This window comes from Nycticebus coucang, chromosome 20, assembly GCF_027406575.1.
Source record: "Nycticebus coucang isolate mNycCou1 chromosome 20, mNycCou1.pri, whole genome shotgun sequence".
NCBI classification, from domain to species: domain Eukaryota; kingdom Metazoa; phylum Chordata; class Mammalia; order Primates; family Lorisidae; genus Nycticebus; species Nycticebus coucang.
Genome location: NC_069799.1, coordinates 51,480,045 through 51,500,119, shown reverse-complemented (window position 1 = coordinate 51,500,119; position 20,075 = coordinate 51,480,045). Strand labels below are relative to the sequence as shown.

The 20,075-nt window shown below is 42.7% G+C and overlaps 1 protein-coding gene across 4 annotated transcripts in view; it reads left to right on the top strand.

Moving 5' to 3' along the window:
• The window catches only part of ARMC3 (armadillo repeat containing 3), a 90,730-nt gene that overhangs the window by 52,910 nt on the left and 17,745 nt on the right, over window positions 1-20,075 (top strand). For 2 of the 4 annotated variants that reach the window (XM_053573244.1, XM_053573246.1), the window contains 6 exons: window positions 6,919-7,168; window positions 10,690-10,826; window positions 11,996-12,164; window positions 15,256-15,353; window positions 16,021-16,122; window positions 16,544-16,651. In XM_053573244.1, the coding sequence (XP_053429219.1) occupies window positions 6,919-7,168; window positions 10,690-10,826; window positions 11,996-12,164; window positions 15,256-15,353; window positions 16,021-16,122; window positions 16,544-16,651 (864 nt within the window). The remainder of the gene's footprint in view (window positions 1-6,918; window positions 7,169-10,689; window positions 10,827-11,995; window positions 12,165-15,255; window positions 15,354-16,020; window positions 16,123-16,543; window positions 16,652-20,075) is intronic. The other 2 variants (XM_053573245.1, XM_053573247.1) reach the window with 2 other exon arrangements.

The following is a 20,075-nucleotide window of genomic DNA, read 5'->3' as shown; positions in this document are numbered from 1 at the left end:
GAGGCGGTGTGATTATATTTGTTCCTGTTTTGTTTTTTTACTTCAAAATAAGATATGTGCGGTGTGCATAGGAATTTGTTCATAGTTTTTTTTTAAACTATAGTCAGGCCCTCCAATGGTCTGAGGGACAGTGAACTGGCTTCCTGTTTAAAAAGTTGGAGGACCCCTGCGTTACAGGATGGGGATGATGTTGTTGATAAATGACATCCGCGGGACAGATAGTGTGCTGAGTCCTCAGGTGGAATGTATCAGGGTATTATTGCAGATGAGGGAACCACGTGGTGTCTGCTCTAGGCTGGAGTTGGGTGGACGCTCTGGTCTGCCTTCCCTGCGAGTCTGCAGAGCTAACGCTCTTTCTTTCCACACTGGGAACTTTTCTCTCACTTTGTCTCCTGCCTACAGGTCTCTGAACAACTCCACGTCTTCCCGTCTAGAATGTTCTCCTTTGCCTTCACGATTTGAATTCCTCCAGACCATATGGCAGCCTCCTTGCGTCCGTAGGCATCCTTGAGGCCTCTTTCATCTCTCCCTTTTCTTTTCTCCCTGGTTCCTTTTCTTCTCTCCTCTCTTTCTGCCCCCTCCTCGTGTCTCATTCCCCGAGAAATGACATAGCAAAGCAAGTGGATTCTGTTTGATTTTGAAAACTTGGTACTTTATAAGCTTAAAAAATTGGTGAATGTAGAAAGTAATGGGCTAAAAGTCAGAAGACCATGTTTTTACTCCTGTGTCTGTTGATTAACTTGCTTGTGAGCAAGTCTTAGTGTCTCTGAATGCTCTCTTTTTTGGCTATAAACTACCAACAATGAACATAGATAATCTACTATATTTTGTGCATCTAAGTGATTACCCTCTATCCAGGATCACAGGGAGTCTGGAGCCCAACTTCCACTAGGGCGGTGTTTTCCAACCTTTTTTAATCTCGGCACATTTGAACCTATACTTAAACTTACATGGCACACTTAAATTATGTTGATCAAAAAAAAAAAAAAAAAGTAAAAGAAAGAATATACTGTGCTTTGAACTTCTCTCAAAAATAATTTAATTAGTGATCTTTTAAAAGTTTTCACAGCACATTGGTTGAAAAATCACTGCACTGGAGGCTAAATGGGATCCCTCCATATGGCTTATATTGTTTTATCCCAAAAGCTAAGGATGTTGTCATCTTGAATTTAGGTTTCTTTCTTTTTTTTTTTTTTTTCCAGTGGTAAGTCAGGATTTATTTACAGAAACCAAAAATTACAACAAGTACAAAAATCAAACCTCCTGGCAGAGAGAGCTCAGGAGGAGAACAAGCTCTCTTGCTCCTGTCAAGGTCTGTCTTTGGGCTCTCTGCTCAGAAGTTTATATAGTGGCAGGGAGGTTGTTCTGCTAGGGTGTGAGTCCTGTCAATTATAGCCAGCTGTCCAATGAACTCTCAGGCCTTGGAAACTGACAGGAAATCTACCAGTCAGAAGTGCAAGTGGAGGAGACAGCAAGGCACCATCCATGAAACTGACCAGTCAGAAGTCCAGGTGGAGGAGATAGCACTAAGCCAGTATCTCCCCCGCAGGTGTCCGACCCTTGCAGCAAGCTGGCAAGCTGGTTCCTCCATCCGCAGAAGCATCAACACCTCCAGGGCTAAGGCAGAAGGTCATGGTGCTTCCTTGTCCTGCATCAGTGGGAAAGCTGGTGTACAAAACCAGCCTGACTATTACTTATTGAATGTTTGATGAAGGAAGAGTAGGGGAAGATACAGTCATTAGAGAATGTGCCTGAAAGAAAAAGAGGATTCAACCTATGTTTAATGTCTGGTGCTAGGGATAAGGTAGTAAACAGATGTGTTCTTACACTTGAGGGCTTGCATGGTAATTTAGGAGACAGAATTTAGGTTTCTTTTGCAATTACTCTATCATTTGAGTGTTCTTTATGTGCTAAGAGCTGTGCTATGCTGTAGGAATAGGGTGGGGAGGAAACGAAGGTTCTCTGAAGCTGCTCACATCAAGCTTACATTTTGGTCAGAGAGACAGGCAATACATAAGCAATTTTAGGAAATTTTAATGATTGCAGAAATGAAAAAGTATAAATTAAAAGAGAGCACAATGTCATGGCGAGGGGCATGACCCCAGGCCCATGAAAGGGGTCTAGGGAATAATAAATGGCTTGTTAAGGAAGGCCTCTCTGAAGAAGTGACATCTGAGCTGATGAGAATAAGCCAGTCCTGGCAAGTACCAACATTTTTTATTTGCTGTCACACTAGCACATTCGGCATCCTTATTATTTAGTTAAGAAAGTCAACAGTGTGGTATCTCTAATTACTTTGGGACTGTGTCCCTTGTAATCGACAGATATATAAATAGACTGATTTCCAAGCTAAACAAACATTTGGTGACTGCAAAAGTCATTTATTATGAATATCCTAACTCCTTGACCATGATTCCAATTCTAATAGGAGACATGTCAGCCATGCCGAATGAAGAGAGTTGTTCTTTGCTGATGGCAGGTCCTTCATTATGGCAGGGAATCCTGACTTTTGAAACAGAAAGTGGCGTGTGTGGTAGTGGAGGCTTGTGATTGCACAGATAGGCCGATAGAGACTGTGTGTCATTTGTAAGAAAATTACATTTGATTTCCCCAGACATGGATTGACTGTCTCAAAATCGGTAACCAAAGCATGCAGTGTGGGGTTGCACGCGCCATTGTCTTTGTGGTTATACAGATACAGTTCTCCTTAAGAAACTGTAATATTACAGCAGTTTTAGCACAAAAACACCTTCTGAGGTGCCAAATGCTACCGGCTAAGGCACATCAATATAATAGTACCAGTTTGGTTTCACATATTTCTTAGCTTCCCCCACCCCCATTTGAAAAAAAATTTCCTACAGGATGTGAACCAATTTTTTTTTTGGTCTCTAGGTTTTACTTTAATAATCATATGTTATTTAAACCCTTCATTTTAAGCATTTGTCTGCAATTAATTGTGACTCTCTTCCTTAGTGAAAAGCTTTCTTTTTTTAATTTCAGATGAATGTGAGGGTATAAACAATTAGGTTACGGGTTACTGTCTGTAGGTAGAGTCCCTGTTTGTAGTTGTGTCCTGCACCCAGAAGGCGCGCCATATACCCTTACATGGTGCCCAGTTAGTGGGAGCACAACCATTGCCTCTCTCCTCCCCCTCCCCCTCTCTCTGCACCCTCCCCCCAACTTGAATCGAATTGAGTTTTTCTCCTGGGTGGGTATGTATTAGATTGTTTACTGGCTTCATATTAGTATTAAGTACATTGGATACTTGCTTGAAAATCTTCTTTAAATAATACTTCTTTAAAAGGAAAAAAAATTCTCTTGGCTAATTTTGTCAGTGCTGGAGCTCAGCCAGAGTTTGGGGGCACATCTCCCAGCATTCTGCAGCTGTGGGGCTGCAGCGGGGTGACCGTTGTTTTGGACTCAGAAATTTGCCAATTTAGAGAACACACTCCACTTCTTGGATCATTACCTTTGTTGAAAAACTAGTTGGAAGAAGAGTCAGCATTCCAAATCTGGCTGTGATGACCAGGAGACATGTTTATCGTAGCGGCCAGCGTTCCACCTGTACAGATTTAGCGTTAGCCTGCAAGGCTTCAAAGTGCCAACCCTGAGTTTGCTGCTGCCTGTGCACCTCCCCTGACCACTTGCAGTGTGTCTGCCACCAATATGCCTTCCTTGGTGTGACAAAACTCACAGAGACATATGAAAAGTCATGCTGGTAGGAATGGTTGTAATCACTGTTAACAAACAAGGTTCTTATTGCCAATATTACCATCTGTTCCATCGGGTTCCGCATATTACCCTGTATGTGGGCTCTGTTAAACAGATTTCTGCACTGCCCAAGGTCACCCTTGATTCATGTAACCAGACTCTGCAGATGGGTTGAATGTGAATCTCAAATTGCAGCAAGGATCCAAGTCTGAAAGGGACCAAATGGTGTCATCTGGTACCCACTCAAACAATCAGAGCCAACAATGTCTGCAACAAGAAAAAGAGACTTCCCTTGATAGAAGAAATGTGTAAATCCCTAAGAAATTGTCCACAGTGCAAAACTGTATTTATTAGACTCTGTCTAGAAATTACCACGCTCTATAATTGGAGAAGCACTGGGCCTGGGAGAGGAAATGAATTGATTTCAAGAGCAGCTATAAGTGATAAAATTGGAAATCCCATGTTGTTGGATCCTAACTCTTCTTGCAACTTAAAGCAGAGCTAAGTTCCTTCCCTCCTTCTCCTCAACACCTGCAGAGGCTGTCCCCACTCACCTTCAGTTGGTTCAAAGCAACTAAAAGATATTGATCTTCCCAGCACTAAATAAGACTCAGGTATCACCTCTACAAAGGACATGCCAGGTGTAGACACAGCCCAGAGGAGATGGTGATTAGCAGAGAGGAATAGTGATGGTCACGGATGCCTTTGCAAAGGAAAAGGCAGGTGAAGAGGTAGTGAAGAGTCCCTGGAGTTCTCCAGGCAGAAGAGCAGGTGGCACATGGAACAGTGTTGCGGGCAAAGGGAACACCAGTGCGAAAACACAGACATGAATATTTTTCAGTGACCCATCAATAAACACTATTTGTGTGTTTGCATTTTTCCTCAGCCATGTTCTTCATATCCTTTCTGTAAGTGATTTTTCATTGCCAGACTTGGGGACCTAAGTGAAACACTGTTCTGGATTCCATTCCATAACGAGTGCTGCAAAACTGACATTTTAAAATTGTCACTTTGTGAACATTTGTACCAAAATGTCATTTTTTTAAACAAACAAGAAAATAATGCATATATTTATCACACAAATACTCTGAGCTTATGTACAAAAGAGACCAAGTTTTGGGATCAAGAAATGCTTTAGAGAAGAAAAGACCTTTGTGTTGAATGATGAAAGATGACTGGGAATTATCCAGGGGTAGGAGTATGTAAGGAATTGGGAAAAGCAGAGGGGAATGCCCTGAGATGGAAAGGTTGCGGCAGAGGCCTAGGGTACACGGAGAAACAGGAAGAGGCAGATGGTGTACAGGGGGCCACGCAGGGCCTTGGGGGCCATGGCAGAAATTGGGGGCTTTATCCTGAGCAGTGGGAAACCATGAAAGTTTTAAGTAGGGGAACAATATGATTATATTTTTTAATTAAAAAAATTATGTTACCCAAAATGAATAGAAGGGATGCTTTACGGACAGGGATCTCTAAAAGGTGGAGATGTTCAGAGCATCTGTAGTATCTTGTGCTGGTGGGATGGGAGAAATTGAAACTGGAGGAGGGTACCAATAGTGGGAAGGGTTGGCATTCTGGCAGCAGGAGCAGCTAATAATAAATGTTATTTATTAAAGTCTTACTATGCTCCAAAAAAAAAAAAAGAAAAAAAATATGTTAGCTGTAAGATGGAGAAAGGATTGGAAGGGGCAAGGTGACACCTGTTAGAGGCCTGTGTATGATTTATGTATTATTTATATCCATCTACTAGAAAGGTTGTTGGTTTAGATTCAATAGAAGGATGGAGAAAAGGGAGAGATTTGAAAATATGGAAGAGAAAAAGAGTCAGGACTTGGCAGTAGATTGAATACACAGGATACGTCAAACGTCACCTCTGTCCCTATATCAAATGATATCAACTGATGTAATATACATTCCAATGTTTGTTTTTCAGTTTGTGTTTTTTTCCTGTTTACAATGTAGACTCTTACTTGATTCAACGCCAACTAGATGGAGTAAATATCAGAAAATATTTTCAAATTATTGTGATGACATATGGGCCTATAATTCTGGATTTTATAACAAAGCAGTTTGACGTCCATCCCATTCATTTGGATAACATTATACTATTTGGAAACTGAAATGTGTTTTTAGAATATGACAGGCTTTAGCTTGTGCATGTATTAGACACAGGGAAAAATAAAACAGATTGTCCTGGGTTTGAAAGAAACTGAATTAATGTAATTCTTTTTGTTGTTGTTAAAAAAAAAATTATAAATTCTGCACTCTGTTTCTATAAATGAAATTAGTTTTTTTTTGTTTTTTTTTTTTTTGAGACAGAGTCACCCTTGGTAGAGTGCTGTGGTGTCACAGTTCACAGCAACCTCCAGCTCCTGGGGTTACATGATTCTCTTGCCTCAGCCTCCCAAGTAGCTGGGACTACAGGTGCCCACCACAATGACTGGCTATTTTTTGTTGCAGTTTGGCCCGGGGCCAGGTTTGAACCCACCACCCTTGGTATATGGGGCTGGCGTGCTATTCACTGAGCCACAGGTGCCATCCAAGCATTATGTTCTTAAAAAGAAGATTTAGGCTTTCTGTTTATGAAAACAATAACTGTAGTCTTTCTACACTAGAAATAGGACATTTAACTGAATATGCCTACATTACTGAAATTATATCAATATCATGACTTTCATCTTTGATGTTTAATTTGTACAAGCAGCATTAATTTGTACATGCAGAATGATTTGCTGATTTCATACATAACCTCTGTCTATAATTAACAACCTAATTTGAAGAAAGGGGAGATAAGCTAAAGAATTTTCACTTAAATCAAGAATTTCCATGCTTGCTCATTCCTCCTATTTAAGACTTATTTTCCTAATGATTAGGAATATTTTAATGACTTTTGAATGGAATTTCCAAGTCTCAAAAGTATCACTAAGTAAAAAAAAAAAAAAAAAAGCACTTGTACGTAGAGTGTCTAAGTAGTAGTTACATATTTTTCTATTACCACCAGAAGTTGTAGAAGTAGGAAAAGGATCATTGAAATTCATTCATACCTGAAATTTTCTCAGACTCCACTTAAGTCACTGGCGCTCAATTATGTGTTCATCGCATGGCAAATTAATTTATTTCTAAAATTGTATTTCTGTACTTAGTTGCATGCTCCAATGATAATTTCTTGAGCTCAGATGAATCACATTCATTTCTCCTTCATTTACTCAGGGCTACCGCTGAAGCCGATGGTATTGATCCGTTAATAAACCTCCTGTCTAGCAAACGAGATGGAGCCATCGCCAATGCCGCGACAGTGCTGACAAACATGGCTATGCAGGAGCCGCTGCGCTTGACCATCCAGAGCCGCGGCGTCATGCTGGCCATTATCGGCCCGCTGCACTCTGCAAACACGGTGGTGCAGAGCAAAGCTGCGCTCACCGTGGCCGCGATTGCCTGCGATGTCGAGGCCCGGACAGAGGTGAGAGTTTTAACCATATTCATTCCCTCCGATTTTTTGTGGATTAATCTGAAACATTTTTAAGTGTTGGAAACCTACTGGTCATTTAAGTCCTTCAAAACTGGTACAACACTTTGGAAAACAAACTGGCATTCTGTTTTTTCTTTTAGCCAAGAAGATGAGCATACCATATATATAACCTAGCAATTCTGTTTCTAGGTGTGTACCTAAGAGAATCTCTCGCCTCGGGGTACCAGGAAACATTATTTTAATATCTAAACAACTGGAAATGAACCAATTGTTGAATTGTTAAGAGAATGATGAATTAACTGTGCTGTATTCGTGAAATGGAATCTCATGTCAGTGAAAATGAATGAACTACAGCCACATACATCAACAGGGATGAATTTCCCACAAGCTGAACAAAAACAAGTTGTAGAAAAAACACAGGCTTATGATTCCATTTCTATATCATTCAGAAATATGTAAAATTAAGCAGTATGTTGTTTCAGTATACATACATATAAGTTAAAGCTATAAAGGAAAGCAAGGGAATGATGAATCCCAAATTTAAGAGAGTGGTTGCTTCTGGGGGAATAGGAGGAGAGAAGGCAATTGACACAGGGATCCAGTGTCATTGAAATGCGCCATTTCTTAATCTGGGTGGTAAACAAACAGACATGCCTTTTACTGAAATTCTTTTTTTTTTGTAGAGACAGAGTCTCACTTTATTTCCCTCGGTAGAGTGCCGTGGCCTCACACAGCTCACAGCAACCTCCAACTCCTGGGCCCAAGCGATTCTCCTGCCTCAGCCTCCCGAGTAGCTGGGACTACAGGCACCCGCCACAACGCCCGGCTATTTTTACTGGAATTCTTTAAATGAGCCGTTCTCAACCTGTGGGTCGCAACCCCTTTTTAACAATGAAAATAGATTGCGGCACTAGGAAGGTTGAGAACCACTGTTTTAGATTATGAATATGGGTTATACATATACTTGTATTTCCCATATACTTCATAATTTTAAAGCACAATTGCATATTTTTTGAAAGGTCATAGAATTAGAGACCAGCCTGAGCAAGAGTGAGACCCCATGTCTACTAAAAATAGAAAATATTAGCTGGGCATTGTGGCAGGTGCCTATGGTCCCAGCTACTCAGGAAGCGGAAGTGGGAGGATTGCTTGAGCCTAGAAGTTGGGAGCTATGAGGGCACAACCACACTCCAGCCTGGGCAAAAGAGTGAGACCCTGTCTCCAAAACAAAAACAACAAATAAAAGGAGACAGAGAATTTGTTCAAAGGAGAGCCAGTAAGTGGCAGGTCAGGGATATGAGAACACGTCTTTCCGAGGCCAGAGCCCAAGCTTCAAACTCTGCTGCTTGCCCAGACAGCACAGTGTGTCTTCCATCTCTTAGATCCCTGTTCTATACCCCTTCTCTGTTCCCATTGACTCAGTTCATTTGTGCTTGTCCATTCAGGGAAGAGGAAGGCACCAGATATGTTTTTACCATCTACTACATGCCAGGAACTCTGTGAGGCATCAGGAGCACGGTGACAAACACGTGTCCCAGTCATAGGCTCTCACAGCCTGCAGAGGAGTCCATCTAGTTTGCGGAATCCTCAGGGCTTCGCTGCTTCCCTTCTGCTTCCTCCCACTCCCTTTACTGCCTCCAGGCCCTCATTGCACCATCCCATGTTCCCGGGGGTTTGCCATTACCAGCTGGTCAAAGTTAAGCTGCTCTTCCTCTTATGCAAGGGCCCCATGACTCGCACCTGCCCACCTAACCACCAGAGCTCCCTCCCTGCCCAGCTGGAACTCCCCACTCCAGAAACGCCGCTCTACCAGTGAGTCTGTCAGAATGCCCTGTTCTCGGAATCACACTCCTTGATCTGTCTGCTTTCTTCCTTTTTTCCACCTGATGAATTCCCAGCTCAACCACCCTTCCCTCCATGAGGCCTTTCTTCAGTATCTGAAATCGGGCCCACCTTCCTCTCTGCTCCTCTTACACCTACTGGTCACTCCTTTGTCTTCTTTTTTCACATTTTATGATTCTTATATGAAAAGACTGTGAGCTCCTTGAGGCCTTAGGGACGGGAACTGAGAGGTTTTTCCCTGCAGCCATCTTAATAATGGCATATAATGTATGCTGAATAAACAGTTGTAAATGAATGAAGGAAGGAAGGAATGGGAAATAAATGAATAAATTAGGTCCTTGCCAAAAGAACAGGTGGAATTAGATTACTATCTGGTATTCCACCCAGAGTTCAGAAATCTGGCTTGCTAAGCATAGCAAACTTTTCTGTGCTTCCCGAGTTATGTGTGCTCACCTGTGAGCCCTGCCAGCGTCCCTGTGTTTGAGATGACAATGACAATGTGAGCCCTATCCCACAGGGCTCTTAGCTGCAGGTACTACTCATACAGACTGGTAGAATATTCCTTCTATCCTCCAGGCTCAGATAATACAATATTGCATTTCACATATGAGACAAGAGCTTTGTCAGATCTTTTTTCTTTTCTTGATTGGAATAGTTTTATACATGAGTAATTTCTTTTAAAGATGTAATTAATGTAGTTCCCTCCAATTCTCTTCTTGTTCTTTTTCTTCTTCACTCCTTGGGGAAAGGAATAGAAGACACTATATAAGGGTAGCAAAGGTGTGTCTTTTTTCTAGAGAATTGCTTGGATATCGCTTTGCCCCCCTGCTGACTTGGAGGCTGTGTCCGGTGACGTGGTGCTGCTTGCCCACATTGCTTCCTCTGCTGCAGCCTAGGGATTCAACTGCTGCTGTAAGAAATTACCACGGCTAAGTGGCTTAAAGCAAGCAAATCTATCATGTATCTTCCAGCCTGGGAGATCAGAAGTCCAAAAGTGGGTCTGTAAGCTAAAATCAAGGTGCTGACAGGGATTCATTCCTTCTAGAAGCTGCAGGGGGAAATCTATTTCCTCGCCCTTGCAAGCTTTTGGAGGCTGCTGTTTTGCTTGGTTGGTGAGCTCTTCTTGGATCTGCAAAGCATGTCACTCCAGCCTCTGCCTCCACCATATCTCCTTTTCCCAGAATTCTCGTCTCCCTCATAAAGATCCTTGTGGTCACATCACATCCACCTGCTAATCCAGGAGAATCTCCCCATCTCAAGATCCTTAACTTAATCACCTCTGCAAAGTCCCTGCCAGGGATGAGGATATCTCTGGGAGACCCTTATTTTGTCTACCAAAGGGCCAAATGAGCATTCAGCACCCAGGTGCAGAGTAAATACACACAGAGCAGTGAACACAGACAGTGAGAAGACACCCTGCCCCAGTCCCTGTCCCGTGTACACGCAGGATGACCTCCTTCCGTTACCATACTGAGGGCAGAAAACTGGGCTCCTGCACATAAGGGTTTTGCAATAGATTTTTCCACCTTGAATTTTGTAAATGTAAATATAGATGCATCCTAAAATGTTTTTACATAGTTAAAACTTTTTGGCAATCAAATAATGATATTGAAAAACCTAAATATTTAGACTCTATTTTCAATGGGTAAAATTTCAATGCCCGCTTTTAGTTAAGAAATGCCGGCGGGTTGGAGCCCCTGGTGGACCTCCTGCGCTCCAAGAATGATGACGTTAGGAAGCACGCCAGCTGGGCCGTGGCAGTGTGCGCCAGCGACGAGCTGACAGCCACCGAGTTGTCCAAGCTCGGGTGAGTGGATGCCGTCTCAAGCTCCTCTTTCACTTTCCTCTGCCATTGCCAAATAAATCTTACTTGCCTTTCAACTTTCAACGTGAAATTAACATGGGCGAGCCATGACTACCGTTTCTATTTTTCTTTCCCACCCATCCATGCATTTTCACCGGAATTCCCGATTTAATCACCCTCACCAAACTGGTTCTCTTTACCCTGAGTAGAAAAGTTAGTTGCCTTTAGCATATCTGCAAATAGGGGGGTTTAATTATTTATTTATTTATTTATTTTTTGAGACAGAGTCCTACCCCATTGCCCTGGGTAGAGTGTCCCAGCATCATAGCTTACAGCGATCTCAAACTCCTGGGTTCAAGTGAGTGATCCTCTTGCTTCAGTCTCCCGAGTAGCTGGGACTACAGGCGCCTGCCATGATGCTTAGCTAGTTTTTCCTATTTTTAGTAGAGATGGGGGTCTTACTCTTGCAGGCTGGTCTTGAACTCTTGAGCTCATGAAATCTACCTGCCTCGGTCTCCCAGAGCCAATAGGGTTTTAAAGTTCTGTACTCAGAACTATTAATTTCTATAGTCAGTCTATTAATTTCTTTCTTTTTTTTGTTTTTTTGAGACAGATTCTTACTTTGTAGCCCTTAGTAGAGTGCTGTGGCATCACAGCTCACAGCAACCTCAAACTCTTGGGCTCAAGTGATCCCCTTGCCTCAACATTCCGAATAGCTGGGACTACAGGCACCTGCCACAACTTCCAGCTAATTTTAGAGACAAGGTCTTGCTCTGGCTCAGGCTGGTCTCAACCTGTGAGCTCAGGCAATTCACCTGCCTCAGCCTCCCAGAGTGCTGGGATTACAGGCGTGCCCGGTCCTAAACACTGATTTCTTTGCCTTTGTTGCCTGGTTAGCTGAAAATCTTGGGATCCTATACTAATTTTGCTTTAAGTGAACAAAGACTTTTTTTCCCGCCAAACATGTCTTTGTCAACTATTTGAATTAGTTACTACATGGCAGACATGTATACTCACAAGAAGGGCAGATTTATCAGTATTACTTTGTCTAAGAGGGAAAGGGAGGCCTTAACCTTTCCATCTCAATTCTTCCTTTTAGATCTTAAGCAGGTGTGAACTCATTCTTGGATTGCTTGTGTAAAGCAAACAATGCTTTTTGTTTTTATTGACAGGGCTTTAGATATCCTCGATGAAGTTAACCTATCAGGAAATCGAAAAAATAAATTCAGTGAGGTAGCTTATAACAAATTGCTCAACAACAATCTTCCCCTGAAATATAGCCAGACTGGCTATTTGTCATCAAGTAACATAATTAGTGATGGCTTCTATGATTATGGCCGGGTAAGTGGCAGCACATATTTGTCTTTTAGTGTGTAAGATAATCCTATTTTCTTTAATCATGATGCCATTACATAATAATTTTGTAAGCACCTAATATAATTTATATTTTAACAGACAGAAATCTGAAAATCAGCAGTTCATCCTTAACTTCATCTGGTTTTAGGATTCTGTGGTTTATAGAGTTTTAAGTGGGAACCTGATTACTTGTAGTCAAACTAGCTTGCTAATGCCAGTCTCAAATTTTAGATGTAAAAGAAAAGCCAGGTGTGGTAGCCCACACCTGTAGTGTCAGCTATGTGGGAGACTGATGCATTGTGGCACACACCTGTAATCCCAGCATTTACACTGAAATAGGAGGATCACTTGAGCCCAGGAGTTTGAGACCAGCCTAGGCAACATAGCAAGATTCCATCTCTTAAAGAAAACCCATAAATTTTAGCAGAGCATAGTGGCATATGCCTATAATCTCAGCTACTAGGGAGACTGAGGCAGGAGTATCGCTTGAGTCCAGGAGTTTGAGCTATGATGACGCCACTGCACTCCAGCCTGGATAACAGAGGGAGGCCCTATCTCAAAACAAAAAAAAGTTAGGGTTTCGCAAAATCCCTGAGATCAGGCTGAAGCTGTGCAGAAGGGAAAAAAATCACAGAGAGAAACAAGAGTACTACAGATGGCAGAGCTCAGAAAGCACCATCAAAAATACATGCTTCCTCAAGCTATAGAGAACTCAGAAGTGTACAGACAGCTGTGTGCATTGTTTGCCAGGTAGGTGCAGAAGCTCAGGCTGGGGAGGGCACACCTAAAGGCAGAAGCCCTCGTGACCAATTTGGTTCCAAAAAACAGTGAGGACAAGGTCATAGAAGAGTCACATAGCAGAGCTATACTTGGGGGAGCACCTAATCATGGCAGCAGAGAATTAGAGAGATCTTGAATAATGAAAAACCTAGAACTTTCCTCTGGCTCTTCCTTCTTCCTCCCCCACCCACAGCCCCTGCTGCCACCATTCCCCATAGCAGTGGTCCTCAATTTTTTTGGCACCAGGGACCAGTTTCATGGAAGACAATTTTTCTAAAAACAAACCAGTCTGTATGGGGGTTGTTTTTGATATGAGTCTATAAGCAATTGATTTATTATGGTCTCTGTGCAGTCAAACCTCTCTGCCAATCACAATCTGTATTTGCGTTTGCTCCCCAGTGCTAGCATCACCACCTCAGTTCCACCTCAGGTCATCAGGCACATGATTCTCACAAGAGCACACAGCCTAGATCCCTCACACACACAGTTTGCAGTAGGGTTTGTGCTTCTAGGAGAATCTAATGCTGCTGTTGATCTGACAGGAGGCAGAGCTCAGGCAGTGATGCAAGTGATGGGGAGCGGCTATAAACACAGATGAAGCTCTGCTCTCTTGCACCCACAGCTCACCTCCTGCTGCCTGGCCTGGTTCCTAGCTGGCCATAGACCAGTACAGTTCTGGAGCCTGGGGGTTGAAGACCACAGCCCTATAGCACCCTGTAACACACATAAATCTCTGGGAAATTGCTCTTAGAAAGCGTTCAATGATGATTAATTTTAAAGGAACCAATACTAATATCAGCACAAAGAGGCTTTAGGAAAACAGCACCCCTCCATCCCCCAAAATAACCCAACACAGAACAGTTACCAGGAAAATATTACCATAGATCCAATAAAGTCGTGACAGAATGTATTTGGTTATAAGGTTTTAAAAAAAATTCATGAGATAACATTCTCTATAAAAAAGAATGCTCTGATTTGTTCATTTGGTAAATGTTAAGTTTCTGATATTGGAGGTTTTGAAAATGCCAGTAAACAAAAGAGACAAAGGTCTCTGCTCCCATGTACTAGTGGGAGGAGCAGACAGTAAAACAAACACGATAAATGAATAAATGGATCCCATGGTGGAAATGAGAGGAACCGCAGGGGAGGGGAGAGAGATTAGAGGCAGACCAGGCTCCATGGTGCTGGGAAGATGGGGGCGGATGGTCTTACAGGAGGTAAGGGACTTAGCCAGGGTTATCTGAGGGAAGACCTTTCTAGGCAGAGGAAACAACCAGTGCAAAAGCCTGAAGGTCCAAATATGCTTGGCAAGCATAAGAAACAGCAAGAAGCCAGTGCAGCTGGAGCTGAGAAAATAACCAGAGATCAGAGAGTCAAAGAGAGGCCAGGTCAGCTGGCTCTTGGAGACCATTGGAAGGATGCAGACCTCGCTGTGAATGGGGGAGAAACTGTAGCAGGGTCCCAGGCAGAGGAACGATAGGATCTGTCTTATTTTTTGAAGGATCCCTTTCCCTTATTTTAAAAGGATCATGAAAAAGTATCTTGGATGAGAAAAGGATCTAATCATGACTTGATTGATAGAAAAAGACCTAGGAAGGTGTCTAGTCTAGCGCTCTGCTACCAGGCTGGTAAAATTGCCTGCACAGGGCTTTATCTAGCCTGTTTTTAGAAATCCTCACAACATAGTTAATAATTTGTTTCTGCACTTAGTTGCTTTTATGGACAGTAAATTCTCCCTTAGGTTTTTTTTTTGAGACAGACTCTCACTTTGTTGCTCTCAGTAGAGTGCTATAACATCATAGCTCACAGCAACCTCAAACTCTTGAGCTCAAGTGATGCTCTTGCCTCCACCTCCCAAATAGCTGGGACTACAGGCGCCTGCCCCAGCACCAGGCTATTTTTGAGAGACAGGGTCTCACTCTAGCTCAGGCTGGTCTCAAATTCCTGTGCTCAAGGGATCCACCTGCCTTGGCCTCCCAGACTGCTAGGATTACAGGCGTAAGCCATTGCGCCCAGCCTCCTTACGTGTATATTGGTAGATGGAGTTGCAAACTCAAATACTTTCAGGGGACAAGATGACAATTATGGGGTGAAACAGCAAAGTGTAAAGCAATAAAGATTATGGGGAATTGGATATACCCTGCCCCAAGGCAAGAACACCCACGAGTTTTGGGTTCCTATTTCTAATTTTATATGTATCGCATATGTATATTAACATGTATGTGTGTGAAATCACACTCATCAAAGAGTTGAGAACATATTTCTCAGTATTCACTTACAAAAATATATTTTATAGATAAATCCTGGTACCAAACTTTTGCCTTTGAAGGAGCTCTGCTTACAAGAACCAAGTGACTTACGAGCTGTGCTCTTAATCAACAGTAAATCGGATGTGTGAGTCTTTGAGGGGAGGGTGGGAGACAGGGAAGAACAATTTTTTTTCTGTTTGCCCATGAACCGGTGAATGTATAAAGATTTCCAGAGTCTTCTCTCCTGTATCTAGCACGACCAGGAAAATAAACACCATCCCATAAACGTAGATCCTGACATGGAATAATCCCCACCACAAATCAGCGTGCTTGCTCTTCTTTTCCCTTGACTCTGCATTTCCAGTCAATTCCAAATGTATCTTCGCAGTCAGGGCCTCTTACTCAAGGACTGATTGAGAAATGTATAAATTTGGGCGATCGAGATGAATGATGTTCACTAGTCTCCAGAACTGTGGGCTGGCGTGTTATCTACTGCCCAGTGTTTTTCTTTTTAATAAGAAGTAAATGGTAGCGCTGAAACCAAAAGTGCCCACATTCTTCTTTAAAACGCTCATGTCAGTGTACAGCTACTTATCTACATGGTGCTTATGTGATGCATTTTATACAAATATTTTCTGTTGTAGCTTATAATATTCTTTTGTCTGATAACTTCCCCTTTATGCTTTTAAAATAATGTCACTGTTACAAATCAGCTCCCTTTTGAGGGGGAATATCTGTTTTGTAGAATAAAGATGATAGTGACAAATACATTATTTTAATTTGTATGTAATTTCAAATATGTAAAATTTTAGTTCTCCACCTGCCTCTACAGAAGATAAATCATCCGACATTGGTTATGGGCGAAGTATTTCTTCTTCATCTTCCTTGAGAAGAGCAAGTAGAGACAAGACTGCGTAAGAAAACGACGTTTTCTCTATGTTCAAACAACTCTCCCCTTACTATGGCACTGAAAAACTTTTTAGAGTGTAGATTTGGGGAACTTGATTTTTCTTCTTCTTATGGTAATATAATTGCATCCTTGCTTTTTAAATTGCTGTGGAAAGGATCTCGGCAAAGGGGGCCAGGAAACCTAGTTTTGCATTCTGCGTGCTGTGACCCTTTAGTGGTTTGAGACATGACTAGTGCCTGTTAGCAAAATAGTTTCCATAGCTACAGAGGAAAATGATGCCTGGTCCCCCACTTCATAATAGCAAAAAGAATCAAATCGTAGGATGAAGTGAAAATGCCTTATAAACTTATAAAATGCCTTGCAAATGTAACATACTTACCATTTTTTGGTTGTGGTTTTTATTCAAATGACAAAAAAAAAATTAGTTATCGTTTTAGGACTGGATTTGGATCTCCCACAGAAGAGAAATCAGAACCTACTTCAGGACGAAATACTGCTGTTAGTAAAAGTGGCACTAAAGAAAAAGGAGCCAGGTAGGAGACATGTCATGTTCCTGATTACTCAGCAAAGGTGGTGAGAGAGGGGGTGGCTCTTAAGTAGAGTTTTTCTTCTGAAATCAGTTATGTTGAACTAGGCACAACTCGTAATTTAAAAGTTATTTTTGTTTCTCACAATCTCTTTTAAATTTACTCAGAGAAAAGTTCTTTTCCTGACTCAGGATGAGAACTCAGGACTCAGGACTTTGATTACTTTTGGTAACTATGAAGACCTACAGTCACTTTATTTATTTTTTTTTGGCAGTTTTTTTTTTTTTCGCAAGGGCTAGGTTTGAACCGGCCACCTCTGGCACATGGGGCTGGTGCCCTACCCCTTTGAGCCACAGGTGCCGCCCAACCTATAGTCAGTTTAATTCATAACAACAGGAGGCCAGCAGAGTTGGCTCCTACGTGTAATCCCAGCACTCTGAGAGGCTGGGGCAGGAAGAACACTTGAGGCCACCAGTTTTGAGATTAGCCTGAGCCAGAGTGAAACCCTGTCTCTATAAAAAATACAAACTCAGCCAGGTGTGGTAGGTACCGCACATCTGTAGTCCCAGCTACTTGGGAGGCTGAGGCAGGAGGATCACTTGAGCCCAGATGTTGGGGTTGCTCTAATGATGCCACTGTACTCTAGCCTGGGCAACAGAGTGTGATCCTGTCTCAAAAAAAAAAAACAAACAAAAAAACCCCAACAACAGACCAACAGTCTTTAGTCTTTAGTCAGTGATTTGAAAACCCCACCCCAGTAGTAATCCACTTTCCTGCCTTTGTGTTGCTGACTTTTGTCTGTGTAGCCCCCACGTGGCATGTTGTCCAGCTCTTTTCTTCTCTGCCTTTGCTTCCTTGCCCCTCCTGCTCCCTCCCCAAGTCTCTGACCCTTCTGGTATAAGGAACAAGAAAGAGGTAGAGGGAAACAAGAAAAAGCTCGTATTTGGTTGGCACAATCGTACTATGCTTTTGAGCTTTTTAGGCCTGGCATATTTTAAATGTATTTTCTCCTATATGTTTGCATGTCCTTAAAATATATTTCTTCTCTTGTGAGAACTTGCCTGGATTCTTAAATAAAACCATTTGGCCTTCCTGCCTCACTCCTCAGTGCTTTAATTATGATGCACATAAGCCCTGGAGGGCTGCTGTGGTAGTGGAGGAGACTTGGAACATAGACTTGCCCGAGGCCTCCTCAGGTGTAGGTGGGAATCTGCTCCACTCCTCTGATCTCTTTTTCTCCTCTGACTTTATTTTCTGTTGTCAGAGCCCCTCCCTTTGCCTAATATTCCCATTACCTCTCCTAATCTGCTCCCATTATTTTGAGCTGCATTCACGCCTCCCTCCCTTCTCTGCTCTCCCCTTCCCTGTGCTGCCCTTTGTCCTCTCTGAGAATCTCTCCTACTTGCCTGAAACTTCCTTGAGACTGAGACCAAGACCCTGTTCTTGCATGAATAATTTCTTTCTGTACCCTGTTTTTAGCACAACTTTTGGTTGGCATACATAGATATTCACGTTTATTCAGAAGAACAGAAATTCAAACTTTTCTAGGAAAAGGTTATTTTGGACAAGTGCTACACTCACAAACTGTGCCTTGAGCAAATAGGTTATCTTCTCCTCATCAGTAAAATGGAAATAAGAAGCAATATGCTCATGGCTCTTCTTGTTAATGTTGTTGTAATAAATGGGTGTAAGGAGGCAAACCCCTCTCAAACTTTGCAAGAATGTGAAGGAATCCCCAGAACCTAATGCAAGAGAGGGTGTCCTCAAGAGAACAGTGGGAGGGACAACGGCTACTCCTGCAGGGATTTCTGTCCCTCTTCCTTCTTGGTTTCTTGTTTGTAATTGCTTCATTATTGTCCTTGCTTTCTTTTTGATACTTCGTCACCCGTAACTGTAGCTTGCATGTGATTTTGGTTTGCAATGGTGCCAAATCTGGCCCCAATTCCAAAATAGGCTTTCAGCGTAACACATAAACTGCCATGTGAGTTGTGAGCCCTGGGGCTCGTGAAGCATATACAACTCACACATCTCTTTGACCTTTCTTGACCTAATAAATCACCAGGGCCCTAAATTTTTTCTAGTGTGGAGCCAATGTGTTAAAGGCCCAATAACAAGTCCAATCTCTGTGTCTCTTTGTGCATTTTCATGAGAGGCAATCTTATTTTCACAGGCCAGTTAAAACATTGGCTGCCTTCGAGGCAGGTGTCTCCCTTTTTTTTTTTTTTTTGAGACAGAGTCTCACCATGTCGCCCTGGGTGGAATGCTGTGGCATCACAGCTCACAGCAACCTCCAATTCTTGGGCTTAAGCAATTCTTTTGCCTCAGCCTCCCAAGTAGCTGAGACTTACAGGCATCTGTCACAACACCCGGCTATTTTTTTGTTGTAGTTGTTTAGTTGGCCCAGACTGGGTTCGAACCTGCCACCTTTGGTTTATGTGGCTGGCGCCGTAGCCACTGTCCTATAGGCGCCAAGCCAGTTGTCTCCCTTTAGTCTACCCAGCTGTGGCCTTGGCGGGAGACTGAGCCCTCTGCCCCCTCGCTGAAGGGGCACAGGCCCCTTGCCTGATGAGCGAGCACCCGGCCCCATTGTGTGCACAGTTCTTCCGTCAAAGCTCGCACAGAGCAGTCAGCCTGTTAGCTTTAACCTTTGGTTCTTCTGCTATTCTTAGGTGGCTTTTGTTTTTGTTTTCATTATCTTCTTGTTCTTAAAGCTCACCTTGGTTTTTAAGCTTGAATCTTTTCGTTAGTGTTTTGGGGTTGAAAGTCAACCCGAAGTTGATTTGTAAATATCAAAATGCTGATCTTTAGACAGCCTTGGTTTGCTTTATTGTGATATATGACATTGATTTTTTTTCTGTAACTTCTTCAGGCACTCACATCTTTACCTCATTTGATTCTTGTCAGGTTGATCTATGAATACAGCCCTTCTTTTCTGGCCCTGTTAGTGCCTCATCCTTTGTGGTACCTTAAATCGCAGTATTCTCCTGGTTCTCCCTCTGCACCTTTTCTTACTTTCCAAAGTTTTAGCTATAGCTCAGCTTCATTTGCCAGCACAGAGCCCTCGCCTAAGTCCAGATTTGTATATCCAGGGGCCTGTGGGGTTCTCTGCAGTGTCCCTCTGGAGGCACCTCAAGTCGGACCTCAAGAAATCCCTGTTCTTCCAATTCCCAGACTCCCTCTTCCTCTGTTCCCTGGACTGACTCATGTTAACCACATCCCCATACAACTGTCCAAGCTTAGGAACTGCCTTAAAGTCCTTCTTCCCCTTTGTCTCTATACCAAATGACTCTCTTAGTCTTAACCACCCTGCCTTCCTCACCTCCCTCTTAAATCTATTCCTTCCCTTCGTGTTCTCTTTTACTTCCCTAGTCCAGGCCTGCGTGTTGCATGTCAATCACAGCAGCCGCCCTGCTGCCTGGAGCCACTGCCC